The 26,993-nt window shown below is 64.2% G+C and overlaps 2 protein-coding genes across 4 annotated transcripts; one reads left to right on the top strand and one right to left on the bottom strand.

Annotated features, from left to right (window-relative positions):
• Nucleotides 1–373: 373 nt before the first annotated feature.
• ACBD4 (acyl-CoA binding domain containing 4) lies at nucleotides 374–8,624 on the bottom strand. 3 transcript variants are annotated; one of them, XM_074892281.1, is made up of 10 exons: nucleotides 8,506–8,624; nucleotides 8,277–8,397; nucleotides 8,100–8,184; nucleotides 7,906–8,026; nucleotides 5,151–5,264; nucleotides 3,924–4,030; nucleotides 2,976–3,126; nucleotides 1,680–1,846; nucleotides 1,296–1,340; nucleotides 374–937 (listed from the first exon to the last, which is right to left on the bottom strand). In XM_074892281.1, the coding sequence occupies exons 1-10, from the start codon at nucleotides 8,573–8,575 to the stop codon at nucleotides 827–829; spliced, it is 1,092 nt and encodes a 363-aa protein (XP_074748382.1). In that variant the 5' UTR covers nucleotides 8,576–8,624; the 3' UTR covers nucleotides 374–826. The 3 variants fall into 3 exon arrangements, with proteins under 3 accessions (XP_074748382.1, XP_074748383.1, XP_074748381.1); XM_074892282.1 differs by having other exon boundaries at nucleotides 7,795–8,026; nucleotides 8,506–8,622; XM_074892280.1 differs by having other exon boundaries at nucleotides 7,795–8,026; nucleotides 8,277–8,437; nucleotides 8,517–8,613.
• Nucleotides 8,625–14,975: 6,351 nt separating this feature from the next.
• PLCD3 (phospholipase C delta 3) lies at nucleotides 14,976–26,689 on the top strand. The gene is made up of 16 exons (XM_074892278.1): nucleotides 14,976–15,124; nucleotides 17,742–17,903; nucleotides 18,784–19,012; nucleotides 19,101–19,230; nucleotides 19,761–19,986; nucleotides 20,662–20,863; nucleotides 20,954–21,098; nucleotides 21,173–21,325; nucleotides 21,401–21,556; nucleotides 21,702–21,737; nucleotides 22,276–22,435; nucleotides 23,027–23,143; nucleotides 23,242–23,390; nucleotides 24,629–24,764; nucleotides 25,757–25,906; nucleotides 25,992–26,689. The coding sequence occupies exons 1-16, from the start codon at nucleotides 15,022–15,024 to the stop codon at nucleotides 26,078–26,080; spliced, it is 2,343 nt and encodes a 780-aa protein (XP_074748379.1). The 5' UTR covers nucleotides 14,976–15,021; the 3' UTR covers nucleotides 26,081–26,689.
• Nucleotides 26,690–26,993: the final 304 nt, after the last annotated feature.

The raw sequence follows: 26,993 nt of genomic DNA, 5'->3' as shown, positions 1-26,993 counted from the left end.
CCGGCTGCACCGCCGGGGGGGGCGCTGGGCGCTGGGTGCCCCGGTGACACCCACCGCCGCCGGGTCACCCGAAGCAGGGCGGGAGGTGCTGGCAGCAGCCTGGCGGCACCAGAGGCCTCGGCCTGGCGGATCCTGCTGGCGCTGGGAGCTGTCCACCCCCCCCCCCCGCGGTGGCACTGCCACCCGCCCGTGCGGAGGCGGGGACCCTGAGGATGGGGCCAGGAACCGGCGTTGGGGTCTGGGGACCTGGCAGCCCCGGCCAGAGCAGCTGCCCCCGTGCCCCTCTGCCCGCCGCGGGGCGGCCAGGCCGGAGCGGGGTGGCCGCGGTGGCCCCCGGCCGTCCCCTCCCGGGGCAGGGCAGCAGGCAGCGGCGCTGGACTCAAAAGGCAACTTTTAATTCAGGCAGGTTCGGACGTTCCAGCACTTCATGGAACCGGTCTCTGGGGCCGGGGGCAGGGGCTCTGTCCCCCGCCACCCGCCCAGCACCGGGGCCGTGGTCCATCTGTGCGTGGTAGCGAGGGGATCCCCCGGGGGATCCCGTCTGGGGCGCGGGGGCGAGCCCACGCCCCGCTCCCCGTGGCCGGCTGGTCCCTGGGCCCTCCCGGCGGGGCTGGCGAGACCCTGAGAGTGACGGTGGCAGTCGGCGGTGCGCGGTGGCTCCCCCTCCCTCGGGGTTGGGGTCCTGGCCCGCAGGAGACCCCGTGGCTGGGTGAAGCGATTCCCGCGTCGATCCCGTGTGGCTTCCCCGGCTCGTGCTAAGTAGGATGGGGAAGGAGGGGTGGCGGCAGCCTGGCGGTGGCTGGTGGTGGCCGCGGGGATGCGGCCGTCACCTCTTCGTGCCCTGCCAGCGGCGCAGCAGCCACTGGGTGACGAAAGGCCAGGTGAGGAGGAAGAGCAGGGTGTGCGGGGAGACGGTCAGGGGCCACGGGGATGCTCCCTGGCGAGGGGACAGAGAGAGGCGGCGTGGGGAGGGGGACAAAGGCGTCACTGGTGTGACCAAACATCCCGCCCGGCCCTCTGCTGAAAGGCAGGCGGTGGCAGGCCACTGTCACTGCCCCGCAGTCCTCGTCACACCCGTCACCCTGTGGAGAGCTTGACTCAACGCTGTCATCCGTGGTGTTGGGACGCTGGGGATGTGCCCCAGGAATGTCACCTGCTCCCCAGCTGAGTGACCCTGCCCCGACCTGCCCGCCCCCCGCAGCGTCTCCAGGCCCCCGTGGGTCACCGGGCCCCTGGGGACGGGCAGCGTGGGGCAGCAGGGCCACCCCGCAGCGCTGCCTCCACCTCCACCTCACCTGCGGAGCCAGTGGCTGGTCAGGATCGGTCCCGGCTGCGTCCCCCTGCAAGACAAGAGAGCGTTTGGGGTGCAGGAGGGGCTGGGCACCCCCTTCCAGCCCCCGTGTCCCCGTGAGAGGGAGGGGATGGGCAGGAGCCAGCCCGCTTGGGGATCTGGACGGTGCAGCCAAGCTGGGCCCCCAGGGGCAGCGGGAATGATGGAGGCAGCAGCTTTCTGCCTGCACCTCGGCTCCTGCCTGCACCTCGAGGTGGATCAGAGCAGCACCGGCCTCAGCCCCGCTGCACCCCGAGGTCTCCCCACACTCAGGCCACCCCAGGCTGCCCGCCTGCAGGGACCGGAGCTGAGCCCCACCGGCCCGGCCTGCACCAGCGTGGACCCATACCTGCGCGGAGGCGAGCGTCTCCAGCTCGCTCAGGCGCTCCAGCACTCGCCGCATGTCGGCCTGCAGGGCTCGGACGGTGCTGGCCACGCGGGCGTCCAGCTCTGCCGGTAGCCCCTGGGCAAGCTCAGGGGTGGTCCCGGCGTGCCGCTGTCCCCCGCTGAGCCAGTCTGTGGGGCACAAAGATGGGCGCTGCTCAGGGCCGGCGGGGCAGGGACAGAGCACGTGCGGCAGCGGTGCCCGTCCGCACCGGGCAGGGCTGGCTGAGCACCCCCTCGCGCTCCCCAGGGAGCTCACGGGCTCCCTGCCTGCACGCGGCCTGCTCTGCCCACACCGCAGCCACTCCAGGCAGAGCCAGGAGTGCTCAGCCCAGACCCGTAGCCCATGTCCTCGCCATCAGCCAGCACCAGGCCTGTCCCCGGGGACACGGGCTACCAACCCCCCCCCCAGCAGGTCACCTCGCCTCACCCGGCACAGGCAGGGTGCTGAACGCCAGGCACGGCACCTTCCCTGCGCAGCTGCCTCCCTGCCAGGCCCTGGCCCCAGCGGAGGCCCCGCTCCCACCCGGCTGCAGCCCGGCAAACAGCCGGGTACCCCGGGCCGCGAGCGGAGGGCAGGCAGGGGCTCGCTGCCAGCCCCCAGCGCGCCGGGGATGGCCCAGCGTGGCTCTGTCGGCCACGTTACAAGTTAATTCCCAAGGTCAAGCAGCCGGGGAGGGTTTGTGAAAACGTTAATGGGGGAAGATAAGGGTGAGATGGGTGGGCTGGGCCCAGGTGAGGTGACAGTGTCACTCCAGAGCAGAAAGCCCCCGGGATATGCCTGGGGAGAGCCCCAGGGTTGGCAGGAGGCTCCTTGTCCCCACTCCACAGCGGCACAGCTCGGGGCCTGGTTGTCCCCAAACGCCAGTGGTGGGTGGTACTGCAGAGGCAGAGCACCCCAGGACCCACACCTCCAGGGACATGGGTCCCAGCTTCACCCCCCCAGCACCCCCCACCCCCAAAGGCACCAGGCAAAGCCGCTGGCAGCAGGGACTGGGCAGGAGCTGGGCGCAGGCTGGCGGGGCTGCCCAGTCAGGAAAGACACCGAACTGCTTGGGGACCGAGGGATGAAGAGAGGGGACACTCAGGACTCCTCGCGGCTGCTGAACCACCCGCCCCTGTGTGCTGGAGCCAAACTCTGTTCCCTGTTGGTGGTCACAGCCCTCCCAGCCCCCGTGCAGCCCCCCAGCGTCCAGCCCTGGTGCAGGGAGGTGGGGAGGGAGCAGCGGGAAGGCGCGCAGGAGCCAAACGCTGCACCCACCTCTCTCGGGGCCAAGGGCTGCAAGGCCAGGGCTGCTCCTCCCCTCTAGTCTTCTGCCTTCACCCCGCTCTCCCTGCCCTGCGCCACGGGGCCGTGGGGGCTCGGGCATGGCCTGGCCGCCGGTCGGGGAGAGACCCAGCGGCTTCCCAGCCTGCGCGAGGGGAGAGAATAAGGGCCCTGAGACCCCCGCTCCCCTCCCCGGGGGCTGCGGGGGCACAGCCGGTGTCACCAGGTGGGGTCTCTCCCCCTGCTCCATGGCGGCATTTTTGGTGGTGGCAGGTGCGTGGGGCTGAGCGAAGCAAAATCCCACGAACACCACCGGTCAGCAGCCGGTTTGGGAGGCAACAGAGCTCCACAACCCCAGAGGGAAGCGAGGTGCCCCAGCTTGAGCTGGCCAAAGTGCCCCAGGTAGAAGCCAGGTGGCCGGGTGGCTTCCTCCCTCCCGCCCACCAGATCCGTCAAGCCCCACCACAGCACCTCAAGTGCCAAACGCTGCCGGCGGCAGCTGAGCTGCCTGCTGCAGGGAGCAGAGGGTGAGCGGCAGGGGTGCAAGCAAGGTGTCTGCACCATCCCCACCCGCGGCTACCGGCCTCGCTCAGCGCCAGCAGCCCACCAGTGTCCCACCACAGGAATGAGGGGGGCGCTGGGTGGTGCTGGGGCGCACCGAGGGCTCCTCAAGCCTCCCCTCGGTGACGAGGATCAGGCTCCAAGAGGGACACAGAGCACAGAGGGGTGCAGCTGGGTGGCCCTGCAGGTTTTGGGAGCCTCACCGGGCTCCCAGGACGGTGGTGCCGAGTGGCAGCGTGGCAGTGCTGCAGTGACGTGCAGGGCTGGGGGAGCTGATGATACAAAGATCTGCCTGTACAGTGCAGGCAGGGCAGGGCTGGCAGCAGGCAAAGCCTCCACCGTGGTGTGGCAGGACCCCAGCACTTCCCAGCCCTCCGTTACCTGCTCAGGCTCCATCTGCTCCAGGGTATCGCAGTACACGTCCCCCTCAGAGTCACTGGTCACCTGGCTACCTTCAAGTGCCTCGGTGGCGGGGGCCAGCCCACCTCCTGGAAGGGAAGCACATGGCTCAGCTGTGGGCATGCCGTGTCCGGAGGGCAGCAGAAGCTCAGCGCAGCCGTAAGGCAGCAGGTCCAAATGTGGGCAAGAACGCAGCGTCTGCGTGCACCAAGCAAGGCAGGAGAAGGAAACTGAGGCACAGAGGGGGAAGGAACCGGCTCTGTTACCACCACCTGGATTGTGGCCATCCAAGGACCGAATTCCCCCTTCTGCCCACGGTGTCGCAGAGCCCCACTCACGGGCAGGCAGGCCCCAACATGCTGCCATTTTAGTGTGGGTTTCTCTGCCCGTGTGCGGCTCCCACCTGGGGAGAGGGCTGTGGCGGCGGCCAGCCAAAACCCCGGCCCTGTGGGGAGCCCCTCCAGTGGGACCTATGGCCACAGCTGCTCCGGCAGGGAGCAGGTACCGCTCACATGCTGCCCAGCTCCCCACACGCTGCCAGCCCAGGCGCACTTGAGGACGGGCATGGCCTGGGCGCAGGCCCTGGCTCGGTGACCGTTTATGCTCCTCGGGGGAGGGCTGGGCCAGCGGTGGCACGAACGCCTCCCTGGGGCACCCCACCCAACCCGGGGCACAGCGAGAGGCCCCTTGGGGCAGGGGAACTACCAGTGCCCTCGAGGGAGGCACAAGGTGGTGGGTGAGGGTGTGAGGGGCTGTACAAGGAAAGCCAGGACCAAGGCGTTAGCCATGGCACAGGCAGGGAGGGCCGGGGCTCGGCACCGTGGCTCCCAGTGCCGCAGAAGGGATGGACTTGGCTTGAGCCGAGGGACAGCGTGTCCCTCCTGGAACATGGACCTTCCAGGGTGACATTTTCCCAGTCTGTGGGGAAACACCTGTGTCGTCTCGCTGTGGTTTAGCAGATCAGGCCCCTTGGCACAGGTAAGAGCAACGCAGAGTCAAACCAACACACCCAGGGTTACCCTGGCATCAAGAACAGCACTGAGAGCTGGACCTATGAAAATCTCCAGCTCGCTGTGACTCAGGCAACGCCCGCAACACTGGCAGGGTTGGGCCAGAGGTGCCTGAAGCCAACAGCTCTGTGGGTGGACGGAGGCCGGTGCCTCTTCTGTGGGGTCTCTGCCAGGTGCTGGCCACACCATGGAGACCAACCTGGCCCGTGCTGCCCGTTGTGCTGCTCCTCGGGCAGGGCGTCTTCAGGGCGCTCCGGAGGCGGGCTGCTCGCTGGGTCATCCTGGCTGGGGTCGTTCGTCTGCTCCTGAGTGCCTGCATGGAGGGGAAGGGGCAGAGGAGAATTAAAGCGGTCAAGGGTGATCCTGGCAGCGCAGGCTCTCTGCGGGTTGGGCTCCGCACTGCTTCCCTGCCAGCATGGCTGGGGCACATGCGGACGCGGGGCCACCCTCCTGCCAGGCAGGCCAGCAGCCTCCGGACACGCACAGCGGGTGGCAGAGACGAAGAGGGGCCGGCTCTGTTTGCCGATGGCCCAGGAAGCAACACAAACTCAACCGGTGAGCAGGGTCTACCCTGTGCAGAGCATCTCGCTCGCCCGGGGGTGGCAGGGGAGTCCCTGTGCCCTGAGCCCCTGTGGCAACAGGCAGAGGGATCGGCACTGGCCAACGGCTGGGTAAACACGGACGGGTGAGGGCCACTGTCCTTGTCTCCTGGCAGGACACATGGCACACCCATGGTAACGCACAGAGCTGAACGCAAGACGTGTTGTCTGGGGAGAGCCTGGTCTAGGCAGCGCACGCCGCCATTGCCTGCGAGGGCTTTCAGCAGGCAGCGGCACCCCAGAGAGGGCCGGGGCAGCTGCCTGCCCGGGGATCCAGCCCACCCCACCACCCCGCAGAGCTGCAGGGTTAAGCCCAGCTGCCTTTCCAGCGGCCCGCGGGACTTTGCTCCCTGCTCCTGGCCAGGCAGGTATGTGGCAATGCTGTCCTGCCTGCACCTTGCCTGCACATCTCTGCCATTCCCAAGCTGCCTTCGCCAGCACAGCAGACCCACGGCCATGGGACTCCCACGAGCCCAGCCCAGGTGACCAAACCCCCAGAGGGGGACAAGGGCAGCCCCCACCCTGCACAGGAGTTAGCACCAGGGCTGCTCCGCTCAGGGACCGTCACCATTCCCAAATCTCTCCTCAGTGTGTGTGCTGTGACCCGCAGGGGTGGGTGGGTGCAGGCAGGGCCCTGTCACCTCACACATCACTGCGCCAGGGCAAGCCTGGCTCAAACCCCAGCCCCCCCGTGCCCGCGGGGCTGGCAGAACAGCACCCAGCCTCTGCAAGGGCTTAACTGTCACTTCCCAGTTGCTTCAATCTTGGCCTACACGTACAAGATGCTGGTGAAAGCTCTGCTGACTGGAGATCTGTCGAGACCCTGAACCCTTCACGATATGGGGTTCAAGTGCCACTTTACAGTGTGTTGACTCTGGAAATAAACAAAACCAAACCTGCCCAGACTCCTCCCATGCAGCACCTCTGTCCCCCAAAAGCTCTGCGGCCGCTGAGGGCCCCACGCCTGCCATGCTCCGCTCTCACCCACCGCGGTGTCTAAAACCATCTTTGTCCTCTGGATTATTGGTAACAAAAGTTGCAACTGCACAAAATCTGAAGGCGGGTTTGAGAACCTTTAACACAAATGACTCAACAGCTTAAGAAGTTCAGCGATTTAAACCACTGTTTCAGGCACCTCGGGCTCATTTGCTCCACAGGTTTAGATTTAAGTGACACCGTCATTTGTAAGTGACACTAGTGCAGGATGACACTCCCAAGTGGGTAATGACCAGGAGTTTAGACCCAGCCTTTATGTTACAGAGAAAAATTAAGTCTATTTGCCTTTTAAAGGGATTCAGCATCAAAACAGAGAACAAAAGTGCCTGGCTACCACAGGAAGGAGCAGCCATCCTGAGGCCAAGCCTTACAGGCAACGTGTTTTCAGCATCCTTGTTGGAAGCAGGGAGTGACAGTAGCTGTCAGACGCAGGACAGATGCCTGGGGACAGGCAGGGAGTGAGTCCATTTGTCAGCACTCTTCCAACATTAGCAAAGCACTGACAGTTTACACACCCGCTGCGAATATACCCTGAAAGCTCATCTGCTGCTGAGCTAATCTACTGGAGATGCAGCACAGCCAAACCTCCAGATGTGCAGCTGGCAGATTTGCTCCACAGTAGCCGACACCTTTCTGAACCACCATGTCCAGCCCCTTGCTCCCTCGGATGCTTCTCACAAGCCAGATACACCGAGGACTGCCCTGCTCCGGCGGTGAGACAGGTCCCCAGCCACCTCCCAGCATGAGGCGGCAGTCGCAGGCATGGAAAGGACTATTCTCTAGCATGAGATTGCCCCAGTAATCCCATTTCTCAACCCCAGTTTCCCCACATCCACTCCGCTGCAAAAACTGGCTGGCCTATCCAGATATTTACATCAGATGACCCGCACTCGCTGTACACAGCCCGCCCTGCCCGGAGGTGGGCCAGCGCCAAGAGAAAGCACAGCCTCCCTGCCGCAACACTCCATGGGAGCTGATCCCCTGCTCTACCGTGTACAGGGATCTGGGCCAAGGGGCATTTGGAAGCCAAATCTCAAGTTCTCGCCTCAAAGTTTTGCGGAGAGAAAGCCCAGACTGAAGAGACACCTGCATCACTGGAAGAGAAACCTGTTTGGTGGTGCCCCAACAAGCACCTCAGCAGCAACTGTGCCATGGCAGGGGAGTCAGAAGGGACGTGGCACGTCCATCCTGCCCCCCCCGCAGGGAGCAGCCCTGGGGAAAAGCAGAGCCCAGAGGTGATGGTCGTACCAGTGCTGAAGCAGGCAGGGAACAGCAGGATGGATGCACCAAGAGAGAAGAGTACGGCACAGAGGTGCGGGATGCGCTGGGCACAAGCAGAGTGCAGAGGCTCCCACTCACCCCCTTTCTTCTTGAAGAAGGCCTCAGGGGGCCGGGGCATGTCACGGATCACCTCGTAGAGTGGCTCGAAGTACCCAAACATCTCCTCTGTTGTCTCGTCCATGGGCACAGTGTCAATGATCTGGGGAAGGATGTAGCTTGCGATGGGCGACCACCGAGCACCCGACCCCAGACGCTCTCCCCCTCCCTGCTACCTTTTGGGCCACCTTCTTCATCTCAGCCACATAAGCTGCCATTGCCTCCTCCTTGGACATCCTCCCCAGGCTGTGCCAGGCATCCCTGCGGGTGACAGCCGCTGTCGTGAGGCCGGGAACAGGGGGGAGAACCGGACCTGAGGGGGGCCGCCCCCCCACCCCCCCCAGGGGCCTTACCACTTGTACCGGCCGATGGGGTCCCAGAAGCCGGGCCTTGGGCCCTGGCAGCACCCCGCCGTCGCCTGCTTGTAGTAGCTGTAGAAACGCAGCATCTCCTCATAGGAGGGTCGGTACGAACCTGCGACGCGACACGGCCTCAGCGGAGCCGGGAACGGGGCCGGGGCGCTGCGGCCGCGGCCGCCGCCGCGGCCGCAGCGCCCCGGCCCCGTTCCCGGCCCCTACTCACCGCTCCGGGGCAGCCCTTGGATAACCTGAACGGCGGCGCGGAACTGCGCCCCGCAACCCGCCTCCTCCATGGCGCCGGCACCGGCCCCGACACCGACACCGGCCGCGGTGCGTGTCCCTCTCCCTGAGGGAGAGCGCGGAGACCAATCAGCGCCCGTCTTCCATCGGCCCCGCCGCGCCTCGCCCAATCAGCGCTCCGCTTCCGAAACGGGCCGCGCTGCCCCTTTCCCGCCCCTGCGCTCCCGGGGCGCCGCAGCCAATGGCGAGGCGAGGCGCGCGCGCCCCCTGCTGGCGGGAAGGAGGCGGCGCCGCAGCCCGGGGACGCGAGGGCCGGTCCCGCCGCGGCGCCCCCTTGCGGGCTGAGGGGCTCTGCGGGGCCGCGGGGAGCCGGGACGGGGAGCCTGGGCACCGGTATCCGGGACAGGGATCTGGGACGGGGATCCGGGATGGGGAGCCGGGAGAGGGATCCGGGATGGGGATCTGGGACAGGGAGCCGGGAGAGGGAGCTGGGATAGGGAGTTGGGACGGGGATCTGGGATGGGGATCTGGGACTGGGATCCGGGACTGGGATCTGGGACTGGGATCCGGGACGGGGATCCGGGACAGGGAGCCTGTGCACCAGTACAGCACAGAGAAGCAGTGCTCTGGTGCACCGGGCCAGGGCACAGGGATAATGCAGTGGGACAGAGCTCCAGTGCACAGGGACAGTGCCAGGACACTGCGATGGGACAGTGCTCCAGTGCACTGGGACAGTGAACCTGTGCACTGGGATAGTGCACTGGGATGGTGCTCCAGGACACTGGGACAGTGCACAGGTATAGATCAGAGGAACAGTGCACCAGTGCACCAGGATGCACTGGGATAGTGCACTGGGATGGTGCTCCAGGGCAGGGGGTCAGTGCAGTGAGACAGTGCTGCAGTGCCCCAGCGCAGCGCACAGAACGGTGCACAGGTACGGGGTGCACCAGGATAGTGCAATGGAACGGTGCACCAGGACAGTGCTCTGGTGCAAAGCACCGAGCCAGTGCCCCCAGTGCTCCGGGACGTTGCACCAGGGCACGGAGCGATACACGGGGATGGCACACAGGGACAGCACACGGGGATGGCACATGGGGATGGCACATGGGGACATTGCACTGGCCCACCTGGGCCGTGCAGCAGGACAACGCAGCCAGGCAGTGCCCCAGAGAGCAGCAATGCCGTGGGGTGATGCAGTGGGGCAGCAGGGCTGTGGCCTGGGGCACTGGGACAATCATCCAGGGTACCGGAGTCACACATGGGGACACTGGGGCCGTACACCGTGACATCAGGACAGCGCACCAGACATGGGGACAATGCGCTGGGGCCACATGTTGAGGGCCCCAGGGGAGTGCACCAGGGGACTGGGACATTGCACTGGGACACTGGGACATTGCACTGGGACGATGCACTGGGGCACTGGGACACTGCACTGGTACACTGGGACATTGCACCGGGATGATGCACTGGGGCACTGCACTGGGATAATGCACTGGGACACTGGGACATTGCACTGGGACGATGCACTGGGGCACTGGGACACTGCACTGGGACATTGCACTGGGACACTGGGACATTGCACTGGGACTGCACTGGGGCACTGGGACACTGCACTGGTACACTGGGACATTGCACTGGGACGATGCACTGGGGCACTGGGACACTGCACTGGGACATTGCACTGGGACACTGGGACATTGCACTGGGACACTGGGACATTGCACTGGGACTGCACTGGGGCACTGGGACACTGCACTGGTACACTGGGACATTGCACCGGGATGATGCACTGGGACACTGCACTGGGACATTGCACTGGGACACTGGGACATTGCACTGGGACAATGCACTGGGGCACTGGGACACTGCACTGGTACACTGGGACATTGCACTGGGACGATGCACTGGGGCACTGCGACAATGCACTGGGACAATGCACTGGGACACTGGGACATTGCACTGGGACGATGCACTGGGGCACTGGGACACTGCACTGGTACACTGGGACATTGCACCGGGATGATGCACTGGGACACTGCACTGGGACATTGCACTGGGACACTGGGACATTGCACTGGGACAATGCACTGGGGCACTGGGACACTGCACTGGTACACTGGGACATTGCACTGGGACGATGCACTGGGGCACTGCGACAATGCACTGGGACACTGCACTGGTACACTGGGACATTGCACTGGGACGATGCACTGGGGCACTGGGACACTGCACTGGTACACTGGGACATTGCACCGGGATGATGCACTGGGGCACTGCACTGGGATAATGCACTGGGACACTGGGACATTGCACTGGGACGATGCACTGGGGCACTGGGACACTGCACTGGTACACTGGGACATTGCACTGGGACGATGCACTGGGGCACTGGGACACTGCACTGGGACATTGCACTGGGACACTGGGACATTGCACTGGGACGATGCACTGGGGCACTGGGACACTGCACTGGTACACTGGGACATTGCACCGGGATGATGCACTGGGACACTGCACTGGGACATTGCACTGGGACACTGGGACATTGCACTGGGACAATGCACTGGGGCACTGGGACACTGCACTGGTACACTGGGACATTGCACTGGGACGATGCACTGGGGCACTGCGACAATGCACTGGGACAATGCACTGGGACACTGGGACATTGCACTGGGACGATGCACTGGGGCACTGGGACACTGCACTGGGACATTGCACTGGGACACTGGGACATTGCACTGGGACTGCACTGGGGCACTGGGACACTGCACTGGTACACTGGGACATTGCACTGGGACGATGCACTGGGGCACTGGGACACTGCACTGGGACATTGCACTGGGACACTGGGACATTGCACTGGGACGATGCACTGGGGCACTGGGACACTGCACTGGTACACTGGGACATTGCACCGGGATGATGCACTGGGACACTGCACTGGGACATTGCACTGGGACACTGGGACATTGCACTGGGACAATGCACTGGGGCACTGGGACACTGCACTGGTACACTGGGACATTGCACTGGGACGATGCACTGGGGCACTGCGACAATGCACTGGGACAATGCACTGGGACACTGGGACATTGCACTGGGATGATGCACTGGGACACTGCACTGGGACACTGCACTGGGACAATGTCACCAGGGCACTGGGCAGGGGCATGGTCCCAAACATGGGGCAGGGGATGGCTGGGTCTAGCAGAGCAACTGGTTACTGTTAATTTGTACCAAACTTTATTAATTATGATAGTAATGAAAGAACAGAATTTGGGGTCCTTGAGCCCCTGAGGCGAAGGTCCTTCACCCTCTGCTCCGAGGGCTTTCCTTGAAGGCAGGGTGCTGTGGGGACACAGGTGATGTGGGGACATGGGTGACCTGGAGGTGCAAGGTGCCCTGGGGATGTGGGATGTTACGGGGTTCCCTGGGGACCACCTGGATCCGGCCCTCGCCCAGGGCGGGGTGCTGGGAGCGGGGTGCATTGCAGCTTTCAGCAGCCCCCCGCCTTGCTTCATCATCACCCCACGCTCCGCTTTTCTTACATTTTGGGGAATTTCCCTTAATCCCAGTTTCAAATCCCAAATCCAAGTGGGGGGACACACCCCTCAAAACCCCCTAATTCCCATCCCGTGTCCCCTGGGGAAACATTTCCTCTATAAAGTCAAGATCCAGAAAAAAAAAAAAAAAAAACAAAAAAACCCCAACCCAAAACCAGCAAAGCTTTTTAAACCTCCTGCCATTTCCAAGCTCTGACTCAGGATTTCTGCTCCGGACGGCGCGCGGGGCCTCGCTGGCTCTGACTCACTGCAAAAACCAACCCCGACTCCCGAGCGGTGATTCACGGGGACACGTGCTGTGCTATAAGCGGCCGGGAATGCGAGTTGCTGCTTTCCATGGGGCTCCTTCCAAATCGCTCGCGGGCGGTAGAAAATAGCAACGCCGCGGGAGAGGGGGAATCGCAACCGGGATTTATTGTTGCTGTGGATTTTGCAGCGAGAGGTGTTTATCCCGGTTGTTTCAGCGGGTCAGTGCATCCGTTGCCGAATTCCTGGTGATGCGATTCCCGTGGGAGGAAGAGGACTTGGAGCCGAGCCCATCTATGGGGTTGCAAGTGCGTTTTTGGGGTGGCTGCAGCTGCTAAAGGTTTTTGGCAAAGCAAGATACATTTTGCATAAATAAATCGAATATATTTTTCAGCTCCTGGAGCGGTGAAAACCTCGACCCAAACAGAAGGGGGCATTGCCCTGGGCTGGTGATCAGTCCCTGCGTCCCCATGTCCCCCAAACACAGCCAAGGCGCTGCCCAGATGTGGCCCCCACCTGGCCAGATGTTGGGTGGGTCACCCAGGTCTTGACCTGCAGCACCTAGATACCATCCCAGGGTGCCCAGATGTTGCTCCAGGACAACCAGGGATCACCCAGGATGCCCAGATGTTGCCCTGCATGTGCAGATCTTGCTCCAGGGCAACAAGAAATCACCCAGGATTGACCAGATGTTGGCCTGGGTGTCCAGATGTTGTCCCAGGATACTCAGATATGACTCATGATGGTCAGATGTCACCCCAGGGTGTCCAAATTTTATCCCAGGATACTCAGATATCTCTCAGGATGCCCAGATGCTGCCACGGGTGCCCTGATGTTGCCCTGCATGTACAGATGTTGCTCCAGGATACACAGATGTTGCTTCAGGGTGTCTAGGTGTTATCCAGGATACTCAGATATCACCCAGGGTGCCCAAAAGTTGCCCCAGGGTGTCCCAATGTTGCCTCAGGGTGCCCAGATGTTGCCCTAGGTGTCCAGATATTGCCCTGGGATACTCAGATATCACCCAGGGTGCCTGAAATTTATCCCCAGAGTGTCCAGACATTGCCCCAGGCTGCCCTGCCATCACCCCTGGGTGCCCAGCTGTCCCACCCAGGGTCTGGCAGCCGTTGGTAGCGCTGCTGCCACCCCGGCCCTGGGGAAAGTCATCACCTGCAGTCACAGTTTCCTGTCCCTGTGCCACGGCTCCTGGTCCCCACGGCTTTCCCCACCCGCCACGCAACACAGATTTTTGCAAGAAACTGTGTTGGGTGGTGGAAAAATCCCCCCTTGTCGCAGGCATACGGCTCTGTGCCACGCTACGGGCTTGAAATCAAAGCCTGGCTCTGCCTCTGCTCCGTCACCCATCACCCCAGCCGGGGTGGGGACAGCGGGTCTTCCCCCACAGTCACCCATCGCTCCCTGCCCCACCTGCCCTCAGCAAGTGGTGGCCGTGGGAACGGTGGGAACGTGTGAAAATGCAGGGAACTGGGGTAAATTCACACACCACGCTTGCTCGGGCACTTGCTCAGGCGGGGGTATGGCTGCACAGACGTGTGCACGCGCAGCTGAGTGTGCACATGCGCATGGATGTGCATGCACACACGCGTGCGTGGCTGTGTACACGCATGCACACACGCATATGTGCCTGCACACACGCGTTTGCTTTCATAGGCGTGTACGTGGCCACACACACATGTACACATCACGTGCACACACATACACAGCTGTGCACACATGCACACATCTGCATGCACACGTACACGTGGCTGCACACACACACACACATACATGGATGTACACGCACACACACACGTGTGGGGCCTGGGACTGGGGCCTAACTGGGGACATCACTGTCCGGTTCGTGCTGCTGCCAGTGACCAGATCCTGCCGCTGTCCCACCGGTGGGGACAGCCACCTGGGGGGGTCACACCGGCTGCCTGCGGCCCCTCAGTCCCGGTGTCCCCCTGCCCGTGGGGGCACGGCAGGTTTGGGTCCCCTGGTGTGATGGCAGAGGGGGTCTTGTGGGTCCCCGCTGTCCCCTGGTGTGATGGCGGAGGGGATCCTGTGGGTCCCCCCCTGTTCCCAGGCTAGTGGGTGTCCCCTGCATCCCCGCTGGCAGTTCTGGGGTGCCACCGGCAGCAGGCAGCCGTGCCCCCCGGGCAGAGCGGGGTCCCCCGGTGGCGCTCAGGTCCTCTCAGACTGGTCCCTGGTGCTGGTGGGCCCGTGGGGGGTTACACCCGGTGCAGAGCGGGACCCCCCTGTGCCGTTCTCCCGCACAGAACAAACCCCCGGGTGCACACCGGGACCCCGGGCCGTTCCCGGTGCAGATCTACCCCCGGTGCAGCCCCATCCCGGTGCAGCCCGGACCCCAGTGCAGCCCCATCCCGGGGCAGCCCGGACCCCGGTGCAGCCCACACCGGCAGCCACCGCTCGGCCCGGGCCGGCACAAACGGTTAACACGGCCGGAGCTGAAATGTGGCTCCTCCCGGTACCTCCCCGCGCCCGGCCCCGGTCCCGGCGAGGCCGCCCAGCCCCAGCCCAGCCCCAGCCCCGTCCTCCGCCGCCGCCCAGCCCGGCTGCACCGGCCGGGGGCACCGGGGGCACTGCCGATACCGGGAGCACCGAGGTCACCAGGGCTACCGGCGGCACCGGGGGTACCGGAGGTACCGGGGCACCGGCCCCGCACCATGATCTGCGGCAGGAAGGCTCGTCCCGCTGCCGAGCAGCCCCGCTCCCCGTCGGACGGCTCCGGTGGCCCCCGTCGGCCCGGCAGAGCCTTGAGGAAAATGGGTGAGTCCCGGGGCCTGTCCCGCCGCGGGGGGACGGGGGAGCCGACGGGGCGGGCAGAGGGCACCGGGAGGAAAGTGCCGGGGGGGCGGCTGTGCCAGTGGGGGTCCCGGCAGGGATCTCCGTGGCTCGGAGCGTCCCTGAAGGGGATGGGGACCCCTCCCAGCCACGGGGACCGGGATGGGTCCCCGTGGCTGGGAGGGGTCCCCAAGATAGCCACGGTCCCCGTGCAGAAAAATGTCCCCACGGCTGGGTGAGGTCCCCAAGGTGGATGGGGTCCCTCATGGCAGGGGTGGGGCCCCCATGGCAGGGAGAGGTCCCCAAGATAGCCAGGGTCCCCATGCAGGAAATTGTCCCCATGGTTGGGTGAGGGGTCACCGTGGCCAGGAGGGTCCCCATGGCAGGAGTGTCCCCGAGGTGGATGGGGTCCCTCACAGCAGGGACAAGTCCCTGCAGCTGGGAGGGGTCCCCAAGGTAGCGCCACTATTTGTTGTCCCAGGTGTTGGGGGACAGCAGGGTCGGGGTTCAGCCACATCATGGGTGGCAGGAGCCCTCCTGCTCAGGGTATTTGTTGCCCCCAAGGCTCAGCTCCAGCTCCCTGGGGCCCTCCCTAATACCCTGCCTCAGTTTCCCCCCCCAGCGCTGTCGGCTCGGGCCCCGCTGACCCCAGCGCAGCTCGGGGCAGAGCTGCCCGTGAGGCGCAGGCAGGCGGAGCGGGTGCCCGGGAAGGTCAGGGTGTGCCTGCCGGGGCGGCCGGGCCCGATCCTGCGTGGGAGCAGTGGGCAGGGCAGGGGCTGGCCCTGTGCCGTGGAGGGAGGGCTTTGCTCCCACTGCTGCGCTGGCCCGCGTGCGGCTCTGGGCGTGCGGCTGTGTGCCCGGAGCTGCACGGCTCGGTGTGACCCCGCGTCTGCTGCAGCTCCCTGTGTCCCTCTGTCCATGCATCCGTGTGCCCATATGCATCAGTGTGTCCGTGCATCCATGTATCCCTGCATTTATATCCATGCGTCCATGTGTCTGCGCATCAGTGCGTCCCTACGTCCATCTGCTCATACACTCGTGCACCCGTGACCCCAGAGAGTCTGTCCGTCTGTCCATCTGTCCATGTATCTGTGCATCTGTAAACTTGTGCATCCATGTGTCCGTGTGTCCTTGCATCAGTGTATCCATGTATCCATACATCCCTGCACCTCTGTATCTGTGCATCCACATCTCCGTGCATCCATACACCCGTGTGTCCGTGTGTCCGTGCATCCGTGTCTCCATGCATCCGTACACTTGTGCACCCACGACCCCATGTGTCTGTGTGTCCGACAATCCCTCTGTCCATCCACCTGTGTACCATGTGCCTGTATCCATGTGTCCATACATCCGTGCATCCATATGCTTGTGCATCCATGTGTCCATGTGTCCGTACTTGCCCTCCGAAGGTGCCCTCAGTCCTGCTCCGTGGGCAGGATGTGACCATGCAGGAGGTGGTGGCAGCTGGTGGCCAGCTCAGGATGTCCCTGCTCAGCACCAAACCTGCTGTTTCCCCAGCCCAGGAGCAGCGTCTCCGACCAGAGTGGGGACCCGGGCACCGGGGCTGTCCTTAAAGAGTGGTTGCCAAAACAAAAAAAGTGAGGAAACAACTGCTCTTTGGAGAATAGACGGAAAAATCCCAGCCCTGCTGTGAGCCCGGGCGTGGGCCCGCAGGTCCCCAGAGGCCACCGCGTCATCGTTCCTGGCCTGACCTCCGCTGCCAGCACCGTCCTGGCGCTCCCCACATGGGATTTGGGCGGCTTTGCTGGGATTTAACGGCTGGGCTCTGCTGTGTGAGCAGGGCTCTGCCACTGCGCTGCCGTCCCCTGTCCCTGCCAGCCGGCCACACAGTGCCCCGAAGGGGCCCGATGGCAGTGGCTTGTCCTGCCTGTCCTCTCCTCTCTGTCCCATCCCATCCCATCCCATCCCATCCCATCCCATCCCATCCCATCCCATCCCATCCCATCCCATCTCTCCTGTCCCATCCCATCTGTCCCATCATGTCCCATCCTGTCCTGTCTGCCCTGTCCTGTGATTTCCCATCCCATCCATTCCCATCCTGTCCCATCCTGCCATGTCTGTCCCACCCACTCTGTCCCACCCTGTCCTGTCTGTCCCTCCCATCCTACCTGTCCCATCTTGTCCCATTGTGTCCTGTCTGTACTGTCACATTGTGTCATATATGTGTCATCTCATCGCATGGCCCTCTCCTGTTCATCCCACTCTGTCCTGTCCCCATCCCTCCATCCTGTCCCATGCCATGCTGTGCCATTCTGTCCCATCCCATCCCATCCCATCTCATCCCATCCCATCCCATCCCATTGCATCCTGGCCCATCACATCATGTCTGTCCTGTCCCATCTGTCCCATGCTGCCCTGTCTGTCCCATCCCATCCCATCCCATCCCATCCCATCCCATCCCATCCCATCCCATCCCATCCCATCCCATCCCATCCCATCCCATGCATACAGATGTGCACCGAGCCCCGCCCCCACACCCACCCAGTACCCCCAGTACACCCTCAGAGCCTCCAGTACCTCCCAGTGCCCCCCAGCATCCCCCAGTAGCTGCACGGTGTGCCCACGGGCTGGTCCTCCACAGGCCTGACGGAGGACGAGGACGTCCAGCGGATGCTGCGGGGCTCCCTGCTCCGGAAGATCAAGTCCCGGGGGGTGCCCAGGGAGCGGCTCTTCCGCCTGCAGGAGGACGGGGCGACCGTCTGCTTCGAGGGGCGATTCGGGCGCGCTCGCTCCCAGCAGAGCTGTGAGTGCTGGCGCTGGGGACCGTCACCCGGGGGCTCGGGGACCCTGGGCCACGTCCTGCACAGCCTCGAGCTGCAGGGAGGGGTTGGGACCTGGGCAGTGCCCCAGACCTGCCCGTGGGGACCTGGGCATGAGCCAGGACCCAGACCCCCACCCAGGGCCTAGACCCCCACCCAGCCCCTCACCCAGGACCCAGACCCCACCCCGGGACCCAGATCCCAGCCCAGGCCCTAGCCCACAACCTGGGACCTAGACCCCCACCCAGCACCCAGACCCCAACCCAGGATCTGCACCCCCAGCCTGGGACCCAAACCCTGACCTAAGATGTGGACCCCAGTCCAGAACACGGACCCCCACCCAGGACCTGGACCCAAACCCACTGCACCCAGTGCCTCCCAGTGCTTCCCAGTGCACCCAGTGCATCTCACTGCATTCCAGTGCACCCAGTGCCTCCCAGTGCACCTCAGGGTGGGCCCCCAAAGCCCACACCCTTCCCCGTCCCCCTTGGGACCAGCATGAGGTCCCCTCTCCATCCCAGTCAGACTCTGTCCCCACTCCCCAGCATCACCCATCTCTTCTCACCCGCTCATCTGGGACGGGTGCCCAGAGCTGGCACTGCTGCAAGGCAGATCCATCCCCCACTGGCGTCCCTGTCCCCATCCCCGCAGGGGACGGCAGCTTCTGTCTCGCCTGGGATTAGTGGGTTAAGCCCGGCTGCAGCATCAACAGCAGCTGAGCCCCAGTCCCCTGGGGTGCCCCTGGGGACATGTAGTGTGTCCATCAGCAGCCAGGATATCTTGCAGGATGCTCATGGGTGGGAAAAATGCCGAGGGACCACCTCCATCCCCAAGGTGACCCCATCCCCACGCGTGTCCCTGCAGTCTCGGTGATGCACGTTGAGGGGGTACGCGAGGGACACCAGTCAGAGGGTCTACGCAAGTATGGTGCCGCCTTCCCCGAGCGGCACTGCTTCACCCTCGTCTTCAAGGGCAAACGCAAGAACCTTGACCTGGCTGCCCGTGGAGAGGAGGACGCCCGCCACTGGGTGCAAGGGCTCACCAAGCTGATGGGGCGGCTGCAAGCCATGAGTCAACCGGAGAAGCTTGACCAATATCCTTTGTTGGAGCTATGAGGGCTTGGGGACAGGTTGGGGACAGCCGTGGGGGTGATGCCAGGTGGTTTCCTTACCCTGGCATAGCTGGATCCACGGGGTCCTGCAGCGAGCAGACAGGAACAAGGACAACAAGATGTCCTTCCGGGAGGTGAAGAGCATGCTGAGGATGATCAACATCGACATGGATGATGTCTACGCCTACAAGCTCTTCAAGGTACCTGTCCTGTGATCCATCACCTGCTGTCCCCCACTGTTGTCACCAGGAGGGAATGCTGGCTCCTTCTCTGCCTTCCCAAGCACGGAGAACTGTCAAACTCATCACTCACAAAGCCACGACCATCATCAATGGTTGGATCCACCACCAATGGTTGGGTCCCATCATGATGGGGTGGGGTGAGCTGTCTCCCCCACTGCTCTGCGGGTCCCCAAGGTGTGATATTTTCCCCCCATGGGGTGCTGTCCCCATGGGCATCTCCCAAGTCCCTTTCCAGCTGGGGAAACTGAGGCACAATGCTCTGCTCTGCTCCATCCCAGAGTGGAGGGTCAGAGGACTATGGGTGGGGGGACAGAGGTGACATGGCCACACAACCCATCCCTGAGCCCTCATGCCCATAGCTGAACCCCCCCAACCTCATCACACACGCTGCCAACCCCAAGGGACAGGCAGGACGAGGCAGGGGGTGGTCGTACCCCCTTCCCCACAGGCAGGGGACGGTCCCCGAGGTTGGGCTGTGGTCCCACCAGGAGTGCGACCGCTCGGGCGATGAGCGGCTGGAGGGCCGGGAGCTGGAGGAGTTTTGCCGACGGCTGCTGCGGCGACCGGAGCTGGAGGAGCTTTTTGGGTGTTACTCGGGCGAGGACCATGTCCTGTCGGCTGAGGAGCTGCGGGATTTCCTACGGGACCAGGGTGAGGACGCCAGCCTGCGCCAGGCCCGTGCCGTCATCCGCACCTACGAGCTCAACGAGAAGGGTAGGACTGGGGACAGCCAGCTCGGGGGGTGGTGGGATGGTGGGATGGGTGCTGCCGGAGCCAAGGGAGGTGGTGGATGGTGTGGGGATGGGGGTCTGCTTGGTGGTGTCACCCCCCCGAGCTGATATGCAGTTCTCCAAGGCTTGGGTGAGTGTTCCTGTGTCCCTTCCCCAGCGTGGCACTAACATGTGGCCTTGCTGGTCCCTGGTGGTTGTGGCACTGTGGGGACAGGGGACGTGAGGGTGGGGATGGAGGGTGGGGGTGGACAGCAGTGGGCCCCCATGTCTCCTGGGTGATGCAGTGCCAGCCCTAGCACGTATGTGACACTGCCAGGGGACCTCCATGTCCCTTGGGTCCCACCATGGCAAGTCCAGGGTGAACATGGCACTAGGAGGACAGGGGACATCATGGTGGGGGTGAAGGGCCTCCACGTCTCTTGGGTATCACAGTAGTACCCCTAGGGTAGGTGTGGCACTAGCAGGACAGGGGACATCAGGGTGGAGGTGAGACACCAATGGCAACTCCACATCCCCTGGGTGCCACAGTGCCAGGTCTTGGGTGAACATGGCACTGCTGGGAGAGAGGGGACATCCACCAGGTGGGGACAGTCCCAGGGGTGCCACCCTGCCAGCGGTGTGCCAGCCCTCTCTAACACCTCGCTGCTGTGTCCTGCAGCCAGGCAGCAGGACCTGATGATGCTGGATGGCTTCATGATGTACCTCCTCTCTGCTGCCGGTGACATCCTCAACCAGGAGCACACCAAGGTGCACCAGGACATGAGCCAGCCCCTGTGCCACTACTTCATCTCCTCCTCCCACAACACCTACCTGACCCGCAACCAGATCGGCGGCACCAGCAGCACTGAAGCCTACGTCAGGTGGGTGCCCCTGGTCAGATGCTCCATGTCCAGATGGTTTGAGGGTGCTGAGGTGGTGCAGAGACTCATCCGGTGATGGTGTGGTGGCAGGGTGCTGATGGCGGGATGCCGTTGCGTGGAGCTGGACTGCTGGGAGGGCTCTGATGGGGAACCCGTTGTCTACCATGGCCACACACTCACCTCCAAAATCCTCTTCCGTGATGTCATTGAGAGCATCCGCGACTACGCCTTCAAGGTGAGCAGGGTACCAGCAGCCCTGGGATGGGAGCTGGGTGCTGGGTGCTGAGCGCTGCCCATCCCCGTCCCCAGCAATCGCCCTACCCTGTCATCCTGTCCCTGGAGAACCACTGTGGGCTGGAGCAGCAGGCCACCATGGCCCGGCACATGAAGGCCATCCTGGGGGACATGCTGCTGACACAGCCACTGGAGGGGCAGGACCCCCATGACCTCCCGTCCCCAGAGGTAAGGCCACCCACCCACCCACCACGGTGTCCCCATGTCCCCTCCGAGCCCTGAACTCGGCCTTTCCTCCCGCAGCAGCTGAAAGGGAAGGTCCTGGTGAAAGGCAAGAAGCTTCCAGAGCCGTGGCATGAGCCCCAGGGGCTCACCTCCCTTCTGGATCCTGAGGAGGAGGAAGAGGAGGAGGAGGAAGAGGAAGAGGAGGACAAGCTGCAGGAGAGAAGCAACCGGCGGGTAAGGGGCTCTCCCAGGGCTATGGTGCCGGGGGACCCTGGCATCCCGGCAGTGCCACGGGACCAGTGTCCCAGTCGTGCCGGGGCCTGGGGCAGATGAGCACTGCCAGCACCCCCCGATGCAGCCCTGCTCTCTCCTCTTCCAGTCGCTGCAGTCGTTGCAGGAGATCAAACCTCTGCAGGTGGGTCATGGATGGAGCTGGGTGGGCTGGGGGGTCAGGTACCATGAGGGCAGTGAGTGGCTGTCACTGGCTGACAGAGGGGACTGAGCTTGGGAACTCCTTGGCTGTGCCTCCCCCTTCCCCTGGTGGGGTGGGTGCTCCATTTCTGGGGTCTCCATCACCTCGGGGTCTCCATTTCCTTGGGGGGGGGGGGGATTCTCTCCATTGCCTTGGTTCTCTATCATCTTGGAGTCTCCATCGCTTTGAGGTTTCCATCACCTCAAGTTCTCCATCACCTTGGGTTGTCCATGACCTTGGGTTCTCCATCATCTTGGGGTCTCTAATATCTTGGGGTCTGCATTACCTCAGGGTCTCCACCTGTGTGGGGTGTCCATCACTTTGGGAGTCTCCATTGCCTCAGGTTCTCCATCGCTTGGGTTCTCCATGGCCTTGGGTGTCTCAGTGCTCAGCACCAGCAGGGTAGCGGGTCTGTAGACCCTCAGACAGGGGGGTGACCACCAGAGCTGGGGTGGTCCTGACACCATGATGGCTCCTGCAGGCCAAGGATGCGTCACAGGTGGCCCCAGAGCTGTCGGCTGTGGTGGTGTACTGCCAGGCTGTCCCCTTCCCCGGCCTGGCCCAGGCCCTGCGCCACCCCCGGCCCTGCGAGATGTCCTCCTTCAGCGAGAGGAAGGCTCGGAAACTCATCAAGGAGGCGGGTGAGGGTGACGGGCTGGGGACGGGGACAGAGTGACTCCGTGCTCCTGACCTCTCTGGGATGCAGGATGGGGCTGTGACAGATGTGCTGTCACCGAGGTGGCTCCATGGGTGGTGGTCGGGGACATGCTGGCCCCGGCCAGGCTGGTCTGACCTGGGGCAACTGGGGTCTGGTGTCAGGGTCTGGGACCAGAGGCCGCGGTGAGGGTCACAGGTCCAGGATCAGGGTCTGGGGTCAGGGTTTGGGATGTGGCATCTGGACCCAAGGTCAGGTCTGGGGTCAGTGTCTGGGTTCTAGGGTCAAGGTCTGGAATCAGGGTCGGGGTCTGGGGTCCAGGGCTGAGATTAAGATCTGGGTCAGTGTCCAGGGTCTGAGGTCTGGGGTCAGGGGTCCAAGGTCAAGGTCCAGGGTCAAGGTCCAAGGTTAAGGTCCAGGGTTGGGGTCTGAACCCCAGGCTCTGGGTCCCCCCGGGCGGGCAGGCTCTGTCCATGTCCCCAGGCACGCGGGTGCAGGCAGGACACCATCCCCCGCTGGCAGGGCCCCACACCGGCACCCATGGGTGCAGCGGCCCCGCTCAGCCGTTCCCCCCCAGGCCCAGCGCTGGTCCGGTACAACGCCCGGCAGCTCAGCCGCGTCTACCCGCTGGGGCTGAAGATGAACTCCTCCAACTACAACCCCCAGGAGATGTGGAACGCTGGCTGCCAACTGGGTGAGACCCCACGGCCCCCGGGGGACACCCCATGACCTGGCACCCCCTCCCCCAGGGCTGTCACCCACCCTGACACCCCATCCCCCTTGTCCCCACAGTGGCCCTCAACTTCCAGACGCCGGGCTACGAGATGGACCTGAACGCCGGGCGCTTCCTGGGCAATGGGCGCTGTGGCTACGTGCTGAAGCCCCCCTGCCTGCGCAGCCCCCCCGGGGAGGGGCCCCGCCGCCTGGCGCTGCACGTCAGGGTGAGGCACCCCGCTGCCCCAGCTCCGTGCCTGGGTGTGTGCCACCCATGTCCCTGCTGGGTGACACCCATGACATTCCCATTCCCATGCCTGGCCAGGTGCCACCTGCATCCCTTTTCCCAGGTGACCTCAACCCCACACCCCGTCAGGTGCCACCCATGTCCCCTCTGGGTGACACCAACCCCACGCCCAGCCAGGTGCCACCCATGTCCCCTCTGGGTGACACCAACCCCACGCCCAGCCAGGTGCCACCCATGTCCCCTCTGGGTGACACCAACCCCATGCCCAGCCAGGTGCCACCCATGTCCCCTCTGGGTGACACCAACCCCACACCCCGTCAGGTGCCACCCATGTCCCCTCTGGGTGACACCAACCCCACGCCCAGCCAGGTGCCACCCATGTCCCCTCTGGGTGACACCAACCCCACGCCCAGCCAGGTGCCACCCATGTCCCCTCTGGGTGACACCAACCCCACGCCCAGCCAGGTGCCACCCATGTCCCCTCTGGGTGACACCAACCCCACGCCCAGCCAGGTGCCACCCATGTCCCCTCTGGGTGACACCAACCCCACACCCCGCCAGGTGCCACCCATGTCCCCTCTGGGTGACACCAACCCCACGCCCAGCCAGGTGCCACCCATGTCCCCTCTGGGTGACACCAAACCCATGCCCAGCCAGGTGCCACTCACACACCTTCTCCTAGGTGCCACCAGTGTCTCTTCTCCTGGGGACACTGTCCCTGTCCTCACACCTGTTTGGGTACCATCCATGTCCCTACTCCTGGGTGACACTGACCCCATTCCCCATGCCTGGCCAAGTGCCACCCATGTCCCTTCTCCTGGGGACATCAACCCTGCCCCTGCAACCAGCCTAGTGCCACCCATGTCCCTTCTCCTGCGTGGTACCAATTCTGCCCCTGCTCCCTGCCATGTGCCACCCATGTCCCTCTTCCTGGGTGCCACCCTGTCCCCAAACCCAGCTGGCATCAGCCACACTCCCTCTCCGAGGTGGCACCAACCACCTCCCTCCTCCTGCCATGTGCCACCCATATCTCTCCTCTTGGGTGCCACCCTGTCCCCAAACCCAGCTGGTATCAGCCACGTCCCTTCTCCGAGGTGGCACCAACCACCTCCCTACCGTGTCCCCACACCCAGCTGAGTGCCACCCACGTCCCTTCCCCTGGGGCCCACCACCCCGGGGTGGCACATGCCACCGGCCCCCAGCACCCTCTGTCCCCAGGTGATCACGGCGCAGCAGCTGCCCAAGCTGAACCGGGAGAAGGGCAGCTCCATCGTGGACCCCTTCGTGCGGGTGGAGATCCACGGCGTCCCGGCCGACTGCGGCAAGCAGCAGACCCGCCACAAGCTCAACAACGGTGAGCGCCTGCCCGGCCACCACGGCCCAGCCACCGGGCGCTGGGGACATCGCAGGGCACCCCAGTCCCCCCCAGGGACACCCCAGAGTACCCCGATCCCCGGGTGGTGGCCGAGCCCTCGGGCACCCAACACTCCGAGCACCCGCTGCTCCCCAACTGCCCGACCCCGAGTTGAGCCTGTGCCCAGGACATCCCAGTCCCCCCAGTGCACCCCAGTCTTGCAGTGCCCCGTCTCCAGCACAGCTTGATCCTGACCAGTGGCAGGGTCCCAGCATGTCCCAGTCCTCCCCAGTGCTGCTCTCTCCTACCCTCCAGTATACCCAGTCCAAGCCCAGTGTGACCCCCATTCCCCCAGTATACCCCATCCCAGCCCCAGTAGGGCCCCCATTTCTGCAGGATAGCCCAGCCTCACACCAGCATCACCTCTGTTTCCCCATTATACCCCACTACAGCCCCAGTAGGACCCCCATTTCCCCAGTATACCCCATCCCAGACCCAGTAGGGTCCCCATTCCCCCAGTATAGCTTATCACAGCCCCAGTAGGACCCCCATTCCCCAAGTATAGCCCAGCCTGGCCCCAGTGTGATGCCCATTCCCCCAGTATACCCCACCACAGCACCAGTAAGACCCCCATTGCCCCAGCATAGCCCTGCCTGGCCCCAGTAGGACCCCCATTTCTGCAGTATAGCCCAGCCTCACACCAGCATGACCTCTGTTCCCCCATTATACCCCACTACAGCCTCAGTAGGACCCCCTTTCCCCCAGTATACCCCATCATGGCCTCAGTATGACCCCTATGCCCCAGTATAGCCCAGTCTGGCCCCAGTATGACCTCCATTCCCCCAGTCTGGCCCAGTCCCCACATACCCCAGTGCAGGATGGCAGCTAAGCCGGGGAGGGGTGAGCACAGTGGAGGGTCGAGCCGGTCCCCATACCCAGGGTGGTTGTGGTGGCCATGGTGGCAGCGCCCACCCCCCGTCCCGGTGCCGTAGGCTTCAACCCGCGCTGGGAGGAGACGCTGAGCTTCCAGCTGCGGGCGCCCGAGCTGGCCCTGGTGCGCTTCGTGGTGGAGGACTACGACAGCACCTCCTGCAACGACTTCGTGGGGCAGTTCACCCTGCCCCTGGCCAGCATGCGGCAAGGTGGGTGGATGCCCACCACGCTGTCCCCTGGGGACAGGGACAGTCCCCCCCCCCGCACCCGCTCAGCCCCTGTCTCTGTCCCCAGGGTATCGTCACATCCATCTGCTCTCCAAGGATGGGGCGTCCCTGTCCCCCGCCACGCTCTTCGTGCACATTCGATGCAAGAGTCTGTGAGGTCCCCGTGGGAGGGACATCATGTCCCCGTGCATGGGACAACGTGCTCCTCCATGGGGTGGGCACCCTCCTGCACCGGAGACTCCCTGTGTGGGGACAGCCTGGGGACACTGCTCGCCCAGCTGCGGTGACAGCAGGGCTGGCTGGGGGACCCAAGGGGGTAGGGGACCCCCTCCATGTCCCTTAGGGTCACCCCATCCACTGGCCCATGTGCTCCGCTCCTCCCCTCCCTGGCTGTGACCCCGAGGGGACAGAGATGCTGTGACAACCAGGACGGGGTGGCCAGGCCATCAACACCCCAGCACAGCCCCAGGGAGAGTGACATGGGTGACAGCAACCCCCAAACATCACCACCCCCAGCCACGCTCGATCCCAGCCCCTCCTTGGGCTGCAAGGACAGTGCCACCACCATGAGGACCCTGAGGGGACCCTGTCACTGTGCAGGCCCCAAGGGGACCCTGCTACCATGTGCCCCATCGTGCCCAGGGCATCGAGCCTCGGCGTGGCTGGGGGCCGCCTTCCCAACCCCTGCTCCAGCACTGGCGACGGTCACAGACTTATACCCCGGTGTCAAGCCAGTCGAATAAAGGTTTTATTTTAACAGAACCTGTCCCGGCATCCCTGTCACCTCCTGGGGCCCGTGGGGGGGTGGTGGGAGAGGCTGAGGAGGAGGGGATAAGGGCTGGGCCCACCCCCAAACGCAGCATGGCCCTGGGGAGCTGCCAAGGGGGGGGGGCAGGGGTGGCACGTTGGAGCAGCCCTCAAAACTGCCACGGGGACGGGGGAAGGTCCCACTGGACACCCCCCACCCACCCCAGGACACCGGGGACACAGGAGGGGACACAGAGGTACTTGCATAGGTGACACGGGACCCCAAGCAGGGGGGATGCGATGGTGCTGCTGAGGGGGACGT

This window comes from Strix uralensis, chromosome 22 (assembly GCF_047716275.1).
Source record: "Strix uralensis isolate ZFMK-TIS-50842 chromosome 22, bStrUra1, whole genome shotgun sequence".
Lineage (NCBI taxonomy): Eukaryota > Metazoa > Chordata > Aves > Strigiformes > Strigidae > Strix > Strix uralensis.
This window is presented reverse-complemented; position numbering and strand designations above follow the sequence as displayed.